The 16962-nt window shown below is 40.7% G+C and overlaps 1 protein-coding gene across 12 annotated transcripts in view; it reads left to right on the top strand.

The window, feature by feature from the left end:
• The window catches only part of NUMA1 (nuclear mitotic apparatus protein 1), a 77512-nt gene that overhangs the window by 22728 nt on the left and 37822 nt on the right, over positions 1-16962 (top strand). For all 12 annotated transcript variants that reach the window (XM_060273971.1, XM_060273970.1, XM_060273965.1 and 9 more), the window contains 2 exons: positions 14601-14671; positions 16316-16401. In XM_060273971.1, the coding sequence (XP_060129954.1) occupies positions 14630-14671; positions 16316-16401 (128 nt within the window). In that variant the 5' untranslated portion in view covers positions 14601-14629. The remainder of the gene's footprint in view (positions 1-14600; positions 14672-16315; positions 16402-16962) is intronic.

Below are 16962 nucleotides of genomic sequence, written 5' to 3'. Positions count from 1 at the left end.
CTAAGCAACAGTTCCCTGAGGAAGTACCATACCTAAACTTATTTATTTGCCCTTTGCACAACAAAAGACGCAAACAGGGACTTGCAGCAAAACGTTGCAGAGAATCCCCACCCCTAGCGGAGTGGAAACAGCAGTGTTATGGTTAGGCTCACAGAGGACACCTTCTTTGCTACCTTCCTGAAAACTTGCCCAGCTGTGTTATAAAGTGCTAAAGCCCTCGTTTCACCCAGCTGCTCCTCTTTCTAGGGCAAGCAACTCTGATGGTGGCAACACACCATTTCAGCTACTTCAAAATGTTGCAGTGAAAGTTCTGATTCATCTTCTGGCTCCTCAAATGAATTGAGCCTGAAAACATGGACACCCAAGTGGTATTGGCCTCTAACATATTCACCAGCAACTGAAAAGTACTATTTACACAATTTTATCTCTACTGTTGGAGGCAGCATACAGTTGCTGGGAATTGCTAGTGTGGAGAATGTTGTTGCACTCATAGGAACATAGCAGTAGCCTACTGGATCAGGCCAGTGGTCCATCCATTCTAGCATCCTGTTCTCACAGTGGCGAACCAGATGCCCATTGTGGGAAACCAGTGAGCAGAACCTGAGCACAAGAGCAGTCCTCTCCTGGGATTCCCACCAACTGGTATTCAGAAGCATTACTGCGAAGGTACAGAATAGACATTACGGCTAGTTGTCATTGATAGCCCTCTCCTCTGTGAATTTGTCTAATCGTTTCTTAAAGTCATACAAGTTGGTGGCCATCACTGCAGCCTAGGGGAGCCAGTTCTATAGTTTGGCTATGTGCTGTGTGAATAAGTAATTTTATTTTTTTCTGTCCTGAATCTTCCAATTAAGCTTTATTGGATGTCCACTAGTTCTATTGTTTTGCAAGAGATGGAGAAAAACTTTTCTCTATACACTTTCTTGTTGCCATGCATAACTTTATAATCCCTTGCCTTTTCTCTGAACTAAAAAAGTTGTAAATGCTGCAACCTTTCTACATCGGGCAGTCACTCCACCCCCTTGATCATTTTGATTGCCCTTTCCGACTCTACAATATCCTTTTTGAGTTGAAGTGACTAGAATGGCACAGTATGCCAAATGTGTCACACCATAGATTTGTGCAATGGCATGATACTGGTAGTTTTATTTTCAATTGTGCTGTGCACTTCTCAGAGGTGTCTGGTTGGCCAATGTGAGAATAGGATAGCCTTTTCTTCTCCCCCTTCTAACTATTCCACTTGTAACTTCATTATGTGTATCTGCCTGGTCACTCTGTCATAGTATTTCCTTAAAAAAATTCCTTCCAGGAATGGATGCATACGAAAGCTCATACCAACGATAAACTTAGTTGGTCTCTAAAGTGCTACTGGAAGGAATTTTTTTTATTTTGTTTCAACTACAGCAGACCAACACGGCTACCTACCTGTAAATAGTATTTCCTAGAAGACAGAAATCCTTAGTTGCGTGTAACTGCTCCCTTAGTGTTCACATTTCACGGTTTTATGAAAAAGCACTGTTGAGAAGCCTCCAGTTTGGAAGTCCATGTAGAATTCTCACTTAAATTTGACATGCAAAGTATATTTCTCAGCATTATGACAGCAGAGACAGAATTGAAAATAGGAGGCTTTGTTAGGTGTGGTATGCTCTTGCATTAAGCTATAATTAAAAGTAGCCTCCCCAATAACTTGTTCAGGGGGGGTGGGGAACCTATTTAAGCCTGGGGGGCCGGATTGGAACTGGTCCAACCTTTTGGGGGCCACATTCCAGTGGTGGGTAGAACACCTTGCAAATGCATGCAACTCTGCCCCTCCTCCCCTGCTCACAAGCACACATGCACTAGCCACACATATATCACAGAACTAGAAGTTGTGCGCATGTACACACACTTAACACAATCAACACTTTCAGTCCACTCCACCACACTTGAGACTGGAAAGCTATTTAGAGTTGATCTTTATAAACAGCAGGCAGAGGAATTTTATCTCTCCCGTCTTAGCACTAAAACTTACATATGTGTACAGTACTAGGAAATTTTGTCGTAGAATCATGGAATTGTCGAGTTGGAAGGAATGTCTGAGAGTCCTCCAGGCCAACCCCCTGCAACATTGTCAAAAGATGTGCTTCCATCTTAAATGTTTGGTTATAAAAGTGCTGCAAGTGTTAAGAATCTTTGTACCCTGTGCAACTGCTAACGCCAGTGTTCGAAATTCCCATTGTTCTGGGTGCATTTTGCAAGAAGGAATTTCATTAGCGCAAGCAGTTTCTGCTGAGCTCTGGACACAGTACTGCACCTAGGATTTCAGATTAAAACTGAAGAGTGGAAGGAAAGAAGGGCCTTTTTCCTTCTCCCCCACTTCCAGCTACTCGCTGAAGACTCGAGAAGAGACCCTCTTAAGAATATTAGGGGGGTGGGCACGGCAAGGACTAGACCATGTGAAAAATTAACATAATATATTAGCGGCAGTTCATTCATTTTCAGCTTTGTCATTCTTGTTATTAACAACATTCCATTGTTGCGCCCATAACCTAGGTTTAAGCTGCCATTTAGTTCCTAGCCTTCATATCTCAGTTTCTAACACTGGCTAACACCCTGCTCATAAAAACTTAGTTGGTCTTTAAGGTGCTACTGAAGGAATTTTTTTACCCTGCTCATCTGTTTGTGTGTGTTGCTTGAGTCTGGCATGCTGCTTGCCTTGTTATAAACTAAGAATGTATTAAGCTTCTCGAAGGGCTGAAAGGTCAACAGAGGACCATAGCAAATGTGAATCTATTAAATTTTTTATGTTGTTGTTGTTTAGTTGTTTAGTCGTGTCCGACTCTTCGTAACCCCATGGACCAGAGCAATTTTTTTATAGCTTCCCCCAAAATCTGAAGCTTTGCTAGCCAAGGGATATTAATGTAACTCATTCGTAGCACATCAGTAGTGTGGGGAAAAGCCTATTTTCATGCAGTTTCCAATAGGCCTGTCTGCTTACCTGGGGAGACAGCTTTTACCACAGTTGATACAAGTTTATATGCCTGATATATTGACTGATGTGTCGAGATTTCTGGGCACCAGGTTGGCAACCACAGTTTAAAAACCTCTGCCTTAGTCCATAGTTAATACCATTTCCATTTCCACTGTGTGTGCTTCTCCTTCTTGTATACTGTGAAGTGTTGTAAAAACAAGTTACAATCAAGTATTGTAGTTGAGATCGTAGAATTGTATCGACATTCCGTTGTTGCAGCTGTAACCCAGGTTCAAGGTGCCATTTGTGCCTAGCTTATTTATATAAGTTTCTAACACTGTTTGCACCATATATTTCTAGATTCAGGTAGGTAGCTGTGTTGGTCTGACACAGTAGAAATAAAAAATTGTCCAGTAGAACCTTAGAGACCAACAAACTTAGTTGGTTTGGTATCTGAAGAAGTATGCATGCACACGAAAGCTCATCCCAAGTACAAACTTAGTTGGTCTTGAAGGTGCTACTGGACATTTTTTTTTTAATTTTTATATATATTTCTGTTTACACCATATGGTTCAACTCTTTCAGAGAATCTGGAGAAGTTTCTTTGGAGAGCATTCTATAAATGCAACACATGGGCAAGTCTCCTGTGACAATTTAAAAAGTGGGGCCATTCCATTGTCACGGGTGGGACACTTGGACCATGTTTTTTGGTATTCACACATGTGTAAGAATGTAAATATACATAAAAATTAACAACCAAAATTTGAACTATGTTCTTAATAAGATACTGAACATTTTACTAATTTTTTATTATTTTTATGGATATTTTTGACAATTTTATTAAATGTTAAAGTATTGTCACGGGTGGGACAAAAAAAGGACACGGAGCTTGAGATAAGTTTGATTTATGGAAAAACTCTGTGAGTTGGGAGGTGAATCAATTATAAACTCAGCATATCTGTTTAAATCAATGTTTATTGGTTACAACTATGCAATCAGAAATTTAGGTTAAGAAATTTAATGATACAAAATTAAGGAAAAAATGCTGTCACGGGTGGGACAATGAAATGTCACGGGTGGGACGCGTCTGGCATACACTTGATTTAACATACAATTAAGGTTGTTAAAAATGGAATAATTACAAAAAAACCTTTTGCTATTACTATACTTACTATCTACTATAGCCTACAAAGTATAATGTTGTATTTACTAAAATTAAAATCTATTTAAAAAATATTTTCTTCTAGTCCATCTCTGGGCCAATTAACCACTTTCAAACACATCTACATTTTCAGTAAATTCATAAAAAATGTTCCTTCTGACTCGTTTAACATTAGGTTGGGGTAAGATACTAAGAATATGTTCAAACTGCACATATGATATGTCTTTTTCATCAACTTGAAACAGCTTTCCAGAATTGTTAACTGCTCGCATACACATCACCTTGACTTCTCCATCATCTTCAACATTACTTTGGCATATTGCAGCATATCTATATTTAGTAGGCCTGGTTCTTTGTCTTTTTGTAGTTGCTTCAAATTCAACTAAAACATATGTCCCAATAGTCACTCCATCAACGAACGGCTTCACTCCAACCACCGGCACATCTGTTTCATTTGTACAACTTGCTACACCATCTTGTTTTTCTGTGTCACTATCAGAATCTCTGTAAACATCAGAAACTTTTAACTTGAACAGTTCTGTGAAGACTACGTGGGTGGACTTTTGAAAAGAAGGTCCATAAACTAAACTTCTTTTGTCTTTAGCTTTAAAAAAATGGTTGGACTGCACGTTTGGAATCTTCCTCACCAAAGTCCAGCGCTCATCTAGCATCGCCATATTTGCACTGATATCAGTAGGTGTTAAAAGGACAAACTTCACTCTCGGTACTGCTTTTTCAGCACATTTAACAAAATCTGATGCTGAATTGATTACTACTCTCCTTTGTTTCACTGCATTCCAAACTGCTTGCTTAGTTAATCCACCAATCCCATCCACGGCACCCTTGCCGTGGGATGTAGCAAAAAAAACCCATTCCCCATCAACACCAAAGTCTTCAGGCATAAAACACAGATTGGACAGTGTGTACTTATTTTTGAACTGACCAGCACACCCATCAGAAAAGATTTTGACCTTTGTCAGTCTGTTAAATTCTTTCTTAAGTTCTTCAATTATGGCTTTTAGGCATGCATATACTGAGTATTTGTCGTGGGTTAAGTGATCCAAAACCACGGCAAAAGAACGTACTTTGCCTTGAGTCCAAGCGCAACCAGTAAATACTGTGATTTGGTTGTGGGTCCAGTGTGCACTTTGGATTTCATCTTGCGATGTTGCCAAATAGTTTTCAGCAAAATCCACTTGAAGAATCACCTCATCATCAGCTACTGTGTCCTTCATATTTTTGAAAGCTTTAGCTTGTAATCGCTTTACAAAGAAGTGCTTCTTAAATTTACTAAATTGATTTTGTAGCTCATTGACAGCTTCTTCTATGGTTCCTTTTGCTTCAAAAACCTTAGGCCGGCTAGAACAGTCATCTTTCCATTGCTTCCAGAAAATCTCAGACGACATGTTTAAGTCTTCATCAATTAGGGTGTGCAAATTAAGTACACACTTTTTGCATTCACCATTCATGCACTTTTCATTTTCCAAATCACAACAAGTAAGGCTCAAAAGATCAGAATGTGTGGAAGGAAAAAAAATGTCTTTCCTACTTATGGCTTCAATTAGGAAATTGAAATTAGCGTGGTATTTGCAAACGCAAACATTGTGTGGCATTTGAGAAGCTAAGTCAATATTTTTAGGCCTCAGTTCATAAAATTTTGATTTGCTGATTTCAACTGTTGGGTTATCAATCTTAAATAAGGCATAGGCCTCTTGGACTGTCATATTCATATGCCGCTTTTGGATTTTGATTCTTTTTCCACTTGTTGGATCTTTAATAGATTTGACATCCTTAATTCCTGGTGCCTGCCTGCTAATATCATCTGAATTATAAAACCCATGGACCTTTGCGATATTATCTTGTGAAATAATAGAACTTTTGGTGTTCTGTTTAGGGCTTTTATCAAATAGTGTTTTTGACGCTTGAGGTGAACTCTCATACACAAGCTTTCGTAACACGGCTATTCTTTTCCGTGGACTTAATGGCAACACTCTTTTAACTTTGGTAACAGCCTTTCCAAGAGATTGTGGGCATTTAAATGACCCAATCTCTGGAATAGTAGTGTCGCCAATTGGCCTAGATTCTTTTTCTTTTATCTTTTGTCTGTACTTTCTTTTGCACTCAGTTTCTTTCCGTCTGTATTCCATAAGTGATTTTGCAGACAAATTCTTTACCAACTTCATCTTTTCTCGCCTCTTCTTATCTCTGACCCTCTCCTTTTCTTTGAAGCTTTCACATTTGTTTTTATCTTGTTTTAGTTTTTCACGCAGCTTTCTCATACGTTCTGCAGATGTAGTCTTTCCCATTTTGTGTATTGATTCAAAGGTTATATTATCTTTATTACTGTATGTATTCGCATTAGGGTAAAGTAACGGTAACTGCCTTTATGTTCCAGAAGGAACAGCTACTATTGGTTCATTCAAGCAGCTGCATTTGGCTCCTTAGTCTTATTGGTTTCCACCAAAAGGCAGCTTTGTGATTGCTTGAGATTGTTCCCTCCAAAATGTATCTCTTTCTAGCTAGTTCCCCTCTCCTCAGTCCCTCAGTCTTGTTTGCCAGAATAAAGAATTATTACATGAGGAATCTGTCTCCTGTCTGCAGAGAGCTGAAATCACTTGCTGAAATCACTAACTCAAGCTACAACAGTTAGCAACCTAATAAAACAAGCTGAAAACTGTCACGGGTGGGACAGAAAAAAATTATTAAAATTTCATGGTGTTTACATTAATTAACTGCATTTTTATTATTGATAGGTGTGTTATACTCTAATACATACTCCCACAATAAAACAAACATAACCTATAAATTAGTTTTATCACAAAATAAACTTTTGTACCTTTTGCTGTCACGGGTGGGACACTGAAACAGCATCCCATTCAATAATAAAAATAAAATAGAAATAACTTACCTATTTAAAATTTTTCAAGTCCAATGTGTAGACAAAGTTATTCACTTTAATAATATACCAACAATGACAACCACAATTTTTGTTTATCTTTAAAAAATAATGCCAACCTAAATGAACAGAATTAAGCTACACAATCAGAAAAGTGATACTGAAACTTCAAGCTCAAATTTCTCATGAAAAAAATAATTTCAAATTCTTTTTTCCTTTGGAATATTGAACTTTAATATGTTTAGTTAATGAAACTATAAGTAAAATAAGTATATTTTAAAAATAATTTTTTTCTTATCAGGCTCATTTTTCACGGAATGGCCCAGTGGTTGGGAAGCAGGTCAGAGTGGGTAGGCTTTGCAAATTAAGATAGCTGGCTCATCATTTCCCTGTAGTGTGTAATCTAGAGTGGTGGGTTTTTTTTGGTTTAATGTCCCTACAGATATTCCACAGCCATTGCTAGGGAGCTTTCAGAAGGGATACTTCTACAAGTGATGGGCTTTAGTTTTATTTTTGCACACACCCTGCCACCTGAGTTTTAATGTATTGTAGGAAACAACATTTTAAATAGTCTCTACAACAGTAGCCTCTGTGTATTAGCTAGTTTATCAGCTGTGTGAAAGATGCATGTTTTACTGACCGTGAACCAAGGATTACAGAATCCCAGCATTAAAAAGGAACACCAAATTTGCATGAAATTGTATTTTAATCTTTTTATAATTCTAGAGTGCCCAGGGATGGGATTTCTAGCCAAAGCAGTTAGATGTCACAACTGGAAGTAATACGTGTAAAATACAATCAAAATAAAATTGGATGTTTGGGGAAGGTGCTGTGGCCATGAAATGACACACAGTCATTATTCAGAAAAGTTGTTGCACAGGGCATAGAAATCTCCCTGTGTGTTGAAAGCTTGCTTGTTTAATTTCTGAACCTCAAGCAGGTAGTTACAGCACTCTTGCAAGTTTTAACCTGCAATTATGAAATATAGACACTTTCCCTTTTTTTGTTTTGTGAAAGCTGACATTGTCAGTTTTGATACTTCAGTACAGAATCTGTTTGTGTGAAAAAAGCAAGTGGTCCCCAAATGCTTATGCCATAGTGGATTAGTTTGTCTCTAAAGTGCCACAAGAACCTTCGTTGAAAAAGGAATTAAATACTGTTAGCAGTTGGGGATTATTTGAGGTGATGTGTTTCTCTTCTGTAAGGATTGCATTAAGTGCTTATGTTTAGTGTATTTTCCCACATAGAATTTTTATTTTTATTTTTTCATTCTGCTTTGTCCAAATTCAAGATGGCATATGTGAGACGAATAAAAAAATAGACGGAAACCTCTCTACCAAGCCCAGTGCTGCAGTGGGGATTAGAGTGTGAGAGAGACAGTGTGTGTGTGTGTGTGTGTGTGTTTGTGTGTGTGTGTGTGTGTGTGTGTGTGTGTGAGAGAGAGAGAGAGAGAGAGAGAGAGAGAGAGAGAGAGAGAGAGAGAGAGATGTACCTGTATGCTGCATGTCTTATGTGTGTAGGGTCTGTATGTGTGAGGGTATGTGATACAATCTGGCACAAGGATTTAGAAGCAATCACCAGCCCCTTGAATTAGGCCCAGAAGTTGATAAGCAGCCAGTGCAACTTCTGCAATGTTGGCTAAAGGTGCTTTCTTCTTCTGACATTTGGCAGGCGCTCAGTGATTTATTGCACCTGCTGTGCTTCTGAATTGTCTTCAAGGGCAGCCCCATATAAAGTGCACTGCAGTAGTAGGCCCTCGAAATGACCAAAGCAGATATAATTATGATGAGATCCCCCTGCAAAATAAGTGGAGGTAAAGCTTACCTTATAAGGGGTGTTTCTGACACACCACTGCTATCTTACCTACAAGCAAAACACAAGGACAATGTGGAACTATCCATGATGAGTCTGTGCTCTGCTTTATAGAGACAAAATCATTTTTTGTCTTGATGATGGGAAAAAAATGGGAAAGACGAATCTGTAAATATTCAAATGAATGCTTTTTTTTCAATAGGTTTTAGAGATGTGATGATTGCAGTTGTGCAGGCAGCTGAGAGGAACAGTTCACAAATGACAACTGCTCATTGCTCCACGGTGCTCGATCTCCTCTTGTCAGCTGTGGTTTGACAGCCACAGGAAGCAAAGGCTACTGTAGCTGAGGTGGCCTGGCAAGAACAAGTGATACTGGTGGAGCTCAGTGTGTGTCAGTGTACATATGTCTGCACATGCATGCACACATATGGAATAGGGTGCCTCACCCTGGAGTTCCTCGAGATTGGAACCTTAGCATGTGGCTTCTGTCTAGCTGCTTAAGAGCTTGTTGTGCTATCACATTTAGACTAGAGTTTGGGTGCTGGGTGCTGTGAAACAATACAGAAGTTTTCATTCCAGTTCCTGTAGGGATAAGATAAAAAAGGCCTAGTTGCATGCAGAAATGGCAGATCTTCTTCGTGGCAGTCTTATAATATTCACACATTTCATAAAGCTCTGGAGCAGATCAGGCTTGGTGACTTAATTGTAGAAATGTATACTTTAACCTTTAGGGTAAGTAGTTTATACCATAAAGTACACACAAAGGAACCTTTGGTGGTCCTGTGCCTTGCTTTCCAACTGAGCTTCTTAGTTTCCTCCCCACTTTTCAATGTATCATGGATGCTCTTTACAGCCAAATCAACCTTTAGAGTTTACTCTTCTTTTCATCTTACTGGGTTTTTTTGGGTGGGGTGGGGTGAGGGAATGGCTAATGGAGAAGGAGTAGCTTCTCTTTTGGAGCTTTTGGACTGTGGCCTGAGTTAATGTTGATCCAAATTGAATAGAGAGCAGGAGGTTCAGTGTAAAGATATTTTATTAGGAAACTGAGAAAGACCAGTTATGATCATATTTTTATTTTCAGCATTTTACCAAAGCCAGTTTGCATGCCAGAGCTCATTATGTCATGTTCTCCGGGGGGGGGGGGGGGTTCCAGGAGCACAATATCAGCAGAGTATTTTGTTAGCACTGTCCTAAGTGAGAATATTTGTAAACAGTAGCCAAGGTTATCCATAGCATTTATGCCACATGGGCAGGTTCTGCCTTGACAAGGCATGTGTTGGCATCTCCCAGTCCAGATGGCATCTCTAAGAATCTGAGCCATGCAAAACTGTCCCCCTGGGTATGATTTGTATTCAACAAATGCAGCTCAGGTCTTCCCTTGCTTCATATCCCAAGATCTGATCAGTACTTGTTAACATGGATAGATGGCTGATGTCAGTTCCATGAAACACAAGCAGATAATGTACCTACACTAGATCAAAAGGAAACCTCTAGAAAGTAGGCGGTCCTTATCTGACCTTGAATTTGGGTCAAAATATGGCTTGTTATCAAATATGCATGTGCATATGATGGGCCTAAACGTTTGGAGAAGGTTTAAATAAATATATGTATATAATCCTCCTCCTACTGGCAGTAACTTTTCTGCATTGGGTTTGGGTTTCCCCTGCCTTAGCCAGCCAGAGGCATTTTCCTAGCCAAAGTAGTTGTCTTCAGTTGTTTCCAGAAAATGCAGACAGTGGGCATATGGGAGTGTTTCAACAAAAATGCTGTTCTGCAGAACAGGGGCAGTCACACTAAAAGCCCTGCTCCGAGTTACTGTGGAGCAGGTTTCTAAGGGATCATTTCCTTCTTCCTCACAGTGACCGAGACCCTCATTTTCCATGACAGCATGGCAGCTGTCAAGTCCCCAAAGGCCTTGTCCACCAACCTCTCTCAGCTTCTGCAGGTCAACCATTTTGGCCTTGGGAGAATGAACTTGGTTCCCTGAGGGCCAGGAACGCATTGCACCAAGCACACCCCCACCTGTCCAGAAGGCAAGACAGTTGTATTTACTGGTATAGTATTTTGTACAATACACTGCATGCTGTGCCCCAGCTGGCTTTCTCTGTGCATATCTGTTTTTATAGGTTATTGAGTTAGTTTACTTTGGGAGCTTAGGATTTGTTGGGGGGAGAGAAGTCTTCCCTGTCCTCCTTCCTCTGCTGTTGAACTCACTCTGCTGCTTAACTTGCTTGCTGCTTTGTCACTGGGGCTGAGATGTCACATCCGCTGAGACTCCCTTCTTGCTCATCCAGTGGGCTCTCTCATTGGGTGGTTCCAAATTTAAGTCCTGACTAGCTTCCCTCTAGGTTTTGATGACTAAGCGGTATATAAATCCTGTTATATAAATAAGTGGCACCAGGTGATTGACATGTGGGTGGCTTCCTCCACCTGTCAGTGTTGGCCGGTGGGCTCTTGAATCTAGGATATTGTATCTAATGTATGGTGAGTGTCACTCCTTTTGTGTTTTAAAGAGCCCTTGTGATTGTAGCACCAACCTTACATTTTATAGCCAGTTGTTGAGCAGCAATAGAAACTAATGGGGAGCCATAGAGGTTCCCAGTGTTTCTTCAGGGGCCTTGATCACCCCTTCCAGCAGTAAACTTGTATGCCTGTCATTTGGAAACGAAACAGCACTATCCAAAAATAATTGTGGCTTCCTCTACATATTCAGGGGACCCCTTGGTACACAGGGTTATTTTTTTAAAAAAAAACCCTCACCTGTTTGTGTAATCCAGTAAGCTGCATAAATTTACTATTCCATGTTGAGTCTTGGGAAGTGGGAGCATGCAGATAAAATGTGTGAGTCCTTTGAGAGTTATGATCGGCATGTAGGTAGTTACGGAAAAACAACTGATTAGGGGCTTCACACATGACATTTTAATGTGCTGTTTTGTGAACCTGATGGCTTGTAACATGTTACTGTGTAGAATTACTAAAGCCATTTTTGAACACATGCCCAATACTACAAATGCCTGTTTTGCATGTTTCTATTTCGGCCGCGTCACTTTGTGTACATTAGCACAGGATTCCAAGCCAGCTGCCCACATATTTCCTGTCAACTAACTGCTTTTTATGCTGGAAGATTCACACATTGAAGGAAAAGGCCTTCTAGAATTCTAGAATGAGGAAATGTTGCAGCTAAGAACTTGTGTGAAATCCAAGCTTGCCTCAGTTGTGCCACAAGTAAACCAGGGCATTTTGTTGCAGATTTGAAGTGAGCATTCTGCTTTTTCTTGATTTGTACTGCTGACTTGTATTTTCCTTTGCTTTAAATTGGAGAGCATAGCTAAAAAGAGCTGTTATTTCCTAGAGTTGTGGTCCCTCTGAAGTCCTGGAGAGAGCTGTGAGAGACATTACTTGCGCTTTCTTGAGGAAATAGTGTGTTTTGCATTGACAGGAGTCCTGGCTTTTCAGTCTTCTGTTGCCATCAGACATGCTGGTCTGAAGGTTGAGTAATGCCTTGATTTTTATTCTTCCAAGCAGGTGCAGTGATTAACATTTTGCAGTGGTCTCCCTCAGAAGGTGGTGGACTCTCCTTCCTTGGAGGTTTTAAGGCAGAGGCTGGATAGCCATCTGTCATGTATGCTTTATTTGAGATTTCCTACATTGCAGGGGGTTGGACTGGATGATCTTGGAATACATTCCAACTCTGCAGTTCTATTAGTCTATAAATATATGACACTTAGTCAAACTGTTAAACATTTGTTTTTCTATATAATTAGGTACTGTAGATAACTTGCTTCCACCTGGAAGCTTCATATATTTCTTCAGGAGGGTTTTTCCATCATCATTTTATTTGTATGACATCTTTCCATAATTAAAACCATGCTCAAGGCGTCTTACAACATAACAAGATTTACATAATTATAACGTAACAAAAATAGTCAGAATAAACAAAACATCAAATAGTACACAACTCAATTGAAACAATGTCCACATAAATCATAAGATTAGAAAAAAGATACAACAATTAATATTAATGAATATCCTTAATTAATAGCAAAAAACCAACAAAGCACCTTAAACAAACCACAGCCCACGAGTCTGTTCAGCAGCCTCAGCTTTTGTAGCTGCAGAGCTCTGTCTTCCCAGGCCAAGTGAGAAAAGGCCAGCAAAGCAGGGAGCAGGTCTTCCAGGACTTGCAAGACCCTCCAGAATGCTGTGATGTTGCCAAAACCACTGAGGGTCCCCCAGGGTTTTGCAACTCCTATAGGTACCCTGTTGTGATACTGTGATGCCCAAAGGTTTTTTGCAAGGGCCCAAAACCCCTCAAGAATTGCCACACAAGGTCTTGGCTGTGGTCCCCAGAGGGTTGACCATGGGTCACTATGGTCCTTCACATAAGAAATGGTTAGCGACTGCTGATGCAAAATAGCAGCAAGGCGTAAAAATATTTGACACGTAAGACAAAACACTAGGAAGGAAATACTAGGCTCAAAACTTCCATGCCTGTGGTTTTCAATGGTTGGTTCCAGGTTTTCCCCTTCCCTTTGACGTTGGTTCATAACAAGGTTCAAAGAAGGCCTATCATTAGTAACAAGTGGCAAGTCGAAACAGATCAAATGACATCCCATTCTGCCCCTCTTCCCAGGCCAAATAAAAGGGGCAAATAGCAGCCCTAGCTTAAGGCAGGCTAAATCTTGTTTTGGTTGGGGTTGAAAGAGGGGCCTTGTGTTCTCTTTGCTTCTGGACAGTTTTCCTATTTCTTCAAAGTTGCTGTTTGAAAAAGCCCTACTTTTACTAAAGGTTCTCAATACTCCATGAGCTTGTTTAGTTTCCATACTATTTTTTTATGGGGAGATTGTAACAACAGGAAGCCTCTGTGATCCACTATTTTGTCACAACTGTTCCTGTCCACTTGGAGCCAATCCAGGCATTCCCAGGTCATTTTCTAGACTATTGAATAGGACGGAACTGTCATATGTATACTTGTAGGGGTTTGCATATTTGAATGTTCACTAGCATGTTTTGCCTATGCATTGTCTTAAAAGCTTTCAAATATACACTCATCCTCCTAGACATCTAAGATGGTACAGTCCTCTGTGCCTGTTTCTGTTTTAAACAAAACAGACTGGTCTTGGCCATGGCAAAAGATAACTGGCTCAGCTTTTACAAAACCATTGCAGAGTGTGGGAGTAGAAAGACTGGTAGCTGGAGAAGTGGAGCTGTTATGATGGATTAGTAAGAAAACCTGTTTGAATCAAGTTCCCCATTGGTGTGTCACATTAATACAGAAAAATGCATACTAATTGACTGGTCTAACCATGAAACATTGTTAATGCAGTACTTTGCATTCATCAGGTTGCCAGCGGGACCAGTTGGCTGGCCCTTTGTAGGCTAGCTTTGTAGGAGCCTACATTTACAGTCCTGCTATCAAGGAATGTAACATTAAACCTTTGTGCGGGCCTTAGCATTGCATTTTCTGCTGGTTAAGAGATCTGAGGCAGGACAAGGAGCCATGAAAGCAATAAGTGTGTTTCTCTCTCTTTACCTGTAAAAACATGGAACAAAGCCAGTTACTTGAGTAACAGCTGTCCAGAACTTTAAAGAAGCAAGGGCTGGTCATAAAACTTCAATCCAACTTTCCCTTTTATCACAGGAGCCGAGGTTCCCACAAGGGACAGAACAGATGCACTTTTATGTTATTTGCTGTTGGAGTGTAACTTCTTGATGGGGAGTGAAAATTACTTAATTTCAAAGCTTTAAATTCTTCCCCTCCTTTCTCTTGGCCTTTCTAGGTTGGAGGGTAACCTGGCAAAGCACCAAGATGTCGCTTCACAACACGAGAGCCTCAGCTCTCCTTGCTTGGGTAAGATGCCTCTTCTTTATTCTTTATACCGGTAGCTGCTTAGGATGTGGCTACACCTTGTACTCTGGTGCCTTCTTTTCCCTCTGGGCTAACTGTGCTCTGTTATCCCTGTCCAAAGTACTTTGTGTGGCTGACACTTCCCTTTGCGGCACTGCGTTTTTGATCCAGCAGATCTTCCCTGCGAGAAACAAGTTCCTAAGATGTAAAACATGTTACCTTAGGAAAGGCGAAACTGGCAGTTGTAGCAAGAGGACCAGCTGCGTTTCAGTGACAAAACGGGCAATGAGATGTCCATAACTCAATTGTAGGGTATCTTTTTCTTTTTTCTTTTGTACACAGAAGGTTCTGGGTTCAGTCCCCAGAGTCTCCAGGTAGGGTTGAGGGAGACCTCTGCCTGAAGCCCTGGAGAGTGTTTAGTGTGCCAATGTGATTCAAGGCCTGATTGTAAGAATTGAAGCAGTGTAAATTTTAAGTTGTCATTTAACATGGTTTATTAGCCACATATGCTCCATTTTTTTTGGAAATGTGCATAGAAGTATTCATGGGAAACTAGATTTAAGTCAGCCCCCCCCCTTCCTGATTTATGTAATGGGTTTAAATCAATGGCACCCTGAGGAATATTTTCATTGGGGAGAGTTTCTTTCCTTGGATGCTCTGTGAAGCTTTCAGATATGCTTGAGATCAGTGTTGAGACCTTGGATTTCATCCAAAACTTTGAATTTGTTGCTTGCCTTTTTATCAGGAAAGGGGTGGAGGTGAGGAGTTGGACCTCTTTATGAATGCCTAAAAAGCTGGCACTTCCTAGATGTAATTGTCAGTTGCTCCCACTCCCTCAAACTCCTTAAAAGATATTGATGAGGTTTATGTATGTTTGGAAAAGGCCATAGTTAATGTGAGAGCTGTTTAAATTAAGTCTACTGTAACTAGGAAAATTTTTCAGATACCCCCAGACAGTCATGAAGAATGAGGGTTCATTGGAGCAATGTTGTTCAGTGGCTCCCACATGGAACTGTTTGCATTAGTTCCTACATGGGGTTAAGACACCAAGGCAGGGGGGAGTAAGAAAATCCTTGCTGAAACAATCTAAGTGCCTATCTGGTCCACCACTGTGGGCAGCCAGAGCCCTCTGAGAAGTTCACAAGCAGGATCTGAGAGCACCAGCCCTCTCCTACTGGTAACTGAGCCTGCTGTCTCTGATTCTGGAGGTAGCATATAGCCACTGGGACTTGTAGACTAAAACCCATGTAGAGTTGTATCAAGCAGGAGGCAAGGAAATTAAATAATGTGTACTTCTTCTGCGCCCTATTCCAAAGCCTCATGATCAGCTGTGATGTACCCATTAAGTTTTTTCTTTATGGCAGATGTGTAAGGCATATTCCTGTTGACTTGCTGAAAGCTATTATCTATCACTCATCTTTGTGTCTGATCTGAGATTCTTGCCTCTCCAAGCACAAGGTGTATGCAGTGCATTGCTAAGTGCTTGTATGTTTTCCTTATTGGGGTTTCCACCAAGCTTACATGTGGATAAACTGCAATTGGTACATCACCACAACTCTCAGAATTGATACACTGACTGAGCTTATTCCTTAACTTGCCAGCAAGTGGATTTCTAGCCTGTGATTTGATTCATCTTCTCTTCTTCAGGTGAACAGTCTGAAGCTGGATGATACCCTGAATTCATTGTCTCAGCTCCAAGACTGCAGCATTTTCATCAAGATAATCAACAAAATGTAAGAGGACACCTTTCCTTACTTGCTATACTGTGAAGTCAATGTGCATTGTAATGCTGTTGTTTTTTTAAGTCTTGTAGGGACAGAGGCTGAATGCTACAGCCAGTGAACAGCAGTAGCAAATAATGTACAAAAAGTGATCAGTATAACTGCTGGTCCAGTTCGAAAGCACATCAAGTGCAAGTAGATAAATAGGTACTGCTCCAGCGGGAAGGTAAACAGCATTTCCGTGTGCTGCTCTGGTTTGCCAGAAGGGGCTTAGTCATGCTGGCTACATGACCTGGAAGCTGTCTGCAGATAAACGCTGGCTCCCTCGGCCTATAGAGCGAGATGAGTGCCGCAACCCCAGAGTCGTCCACGACTGGACCTAATCGTCAGCGGTAACTTTACCTTTATAAATGCTAGTCATAAGGATGATCAAGTTTTGAGGAGCCCTGCAGGTGCATCCCCTGGTGCTGGAAAACCTTTCAGTTAGTTCCCATCCCTGGCTCCTCTAGTGCAGGGGTCTGCATCCTAAGGCCCATGGGCTACAAGCGGCCCACGGGGGTTGTTTAACCAGCC

The sequence above is a fragment of the Zootoca vivipara genome, chromosome 4 (genome assembly GCF_963506605.1).
Source record: "Zootoca vivipara chromosome 4, rZooViv1.1, whole genome shotgun sequence".
Classification (NCBI taxonomy): Eukaryota; Metazoa; Chordata; class Lepidosauria; order Squamata; family Lacertidae; genus Zootoca; species Zootoca vivipara.
Note: the sequence above shows the minus strand (reverse complement) of the source record. Positions and strands in the feature narration are given on the sequence as shown.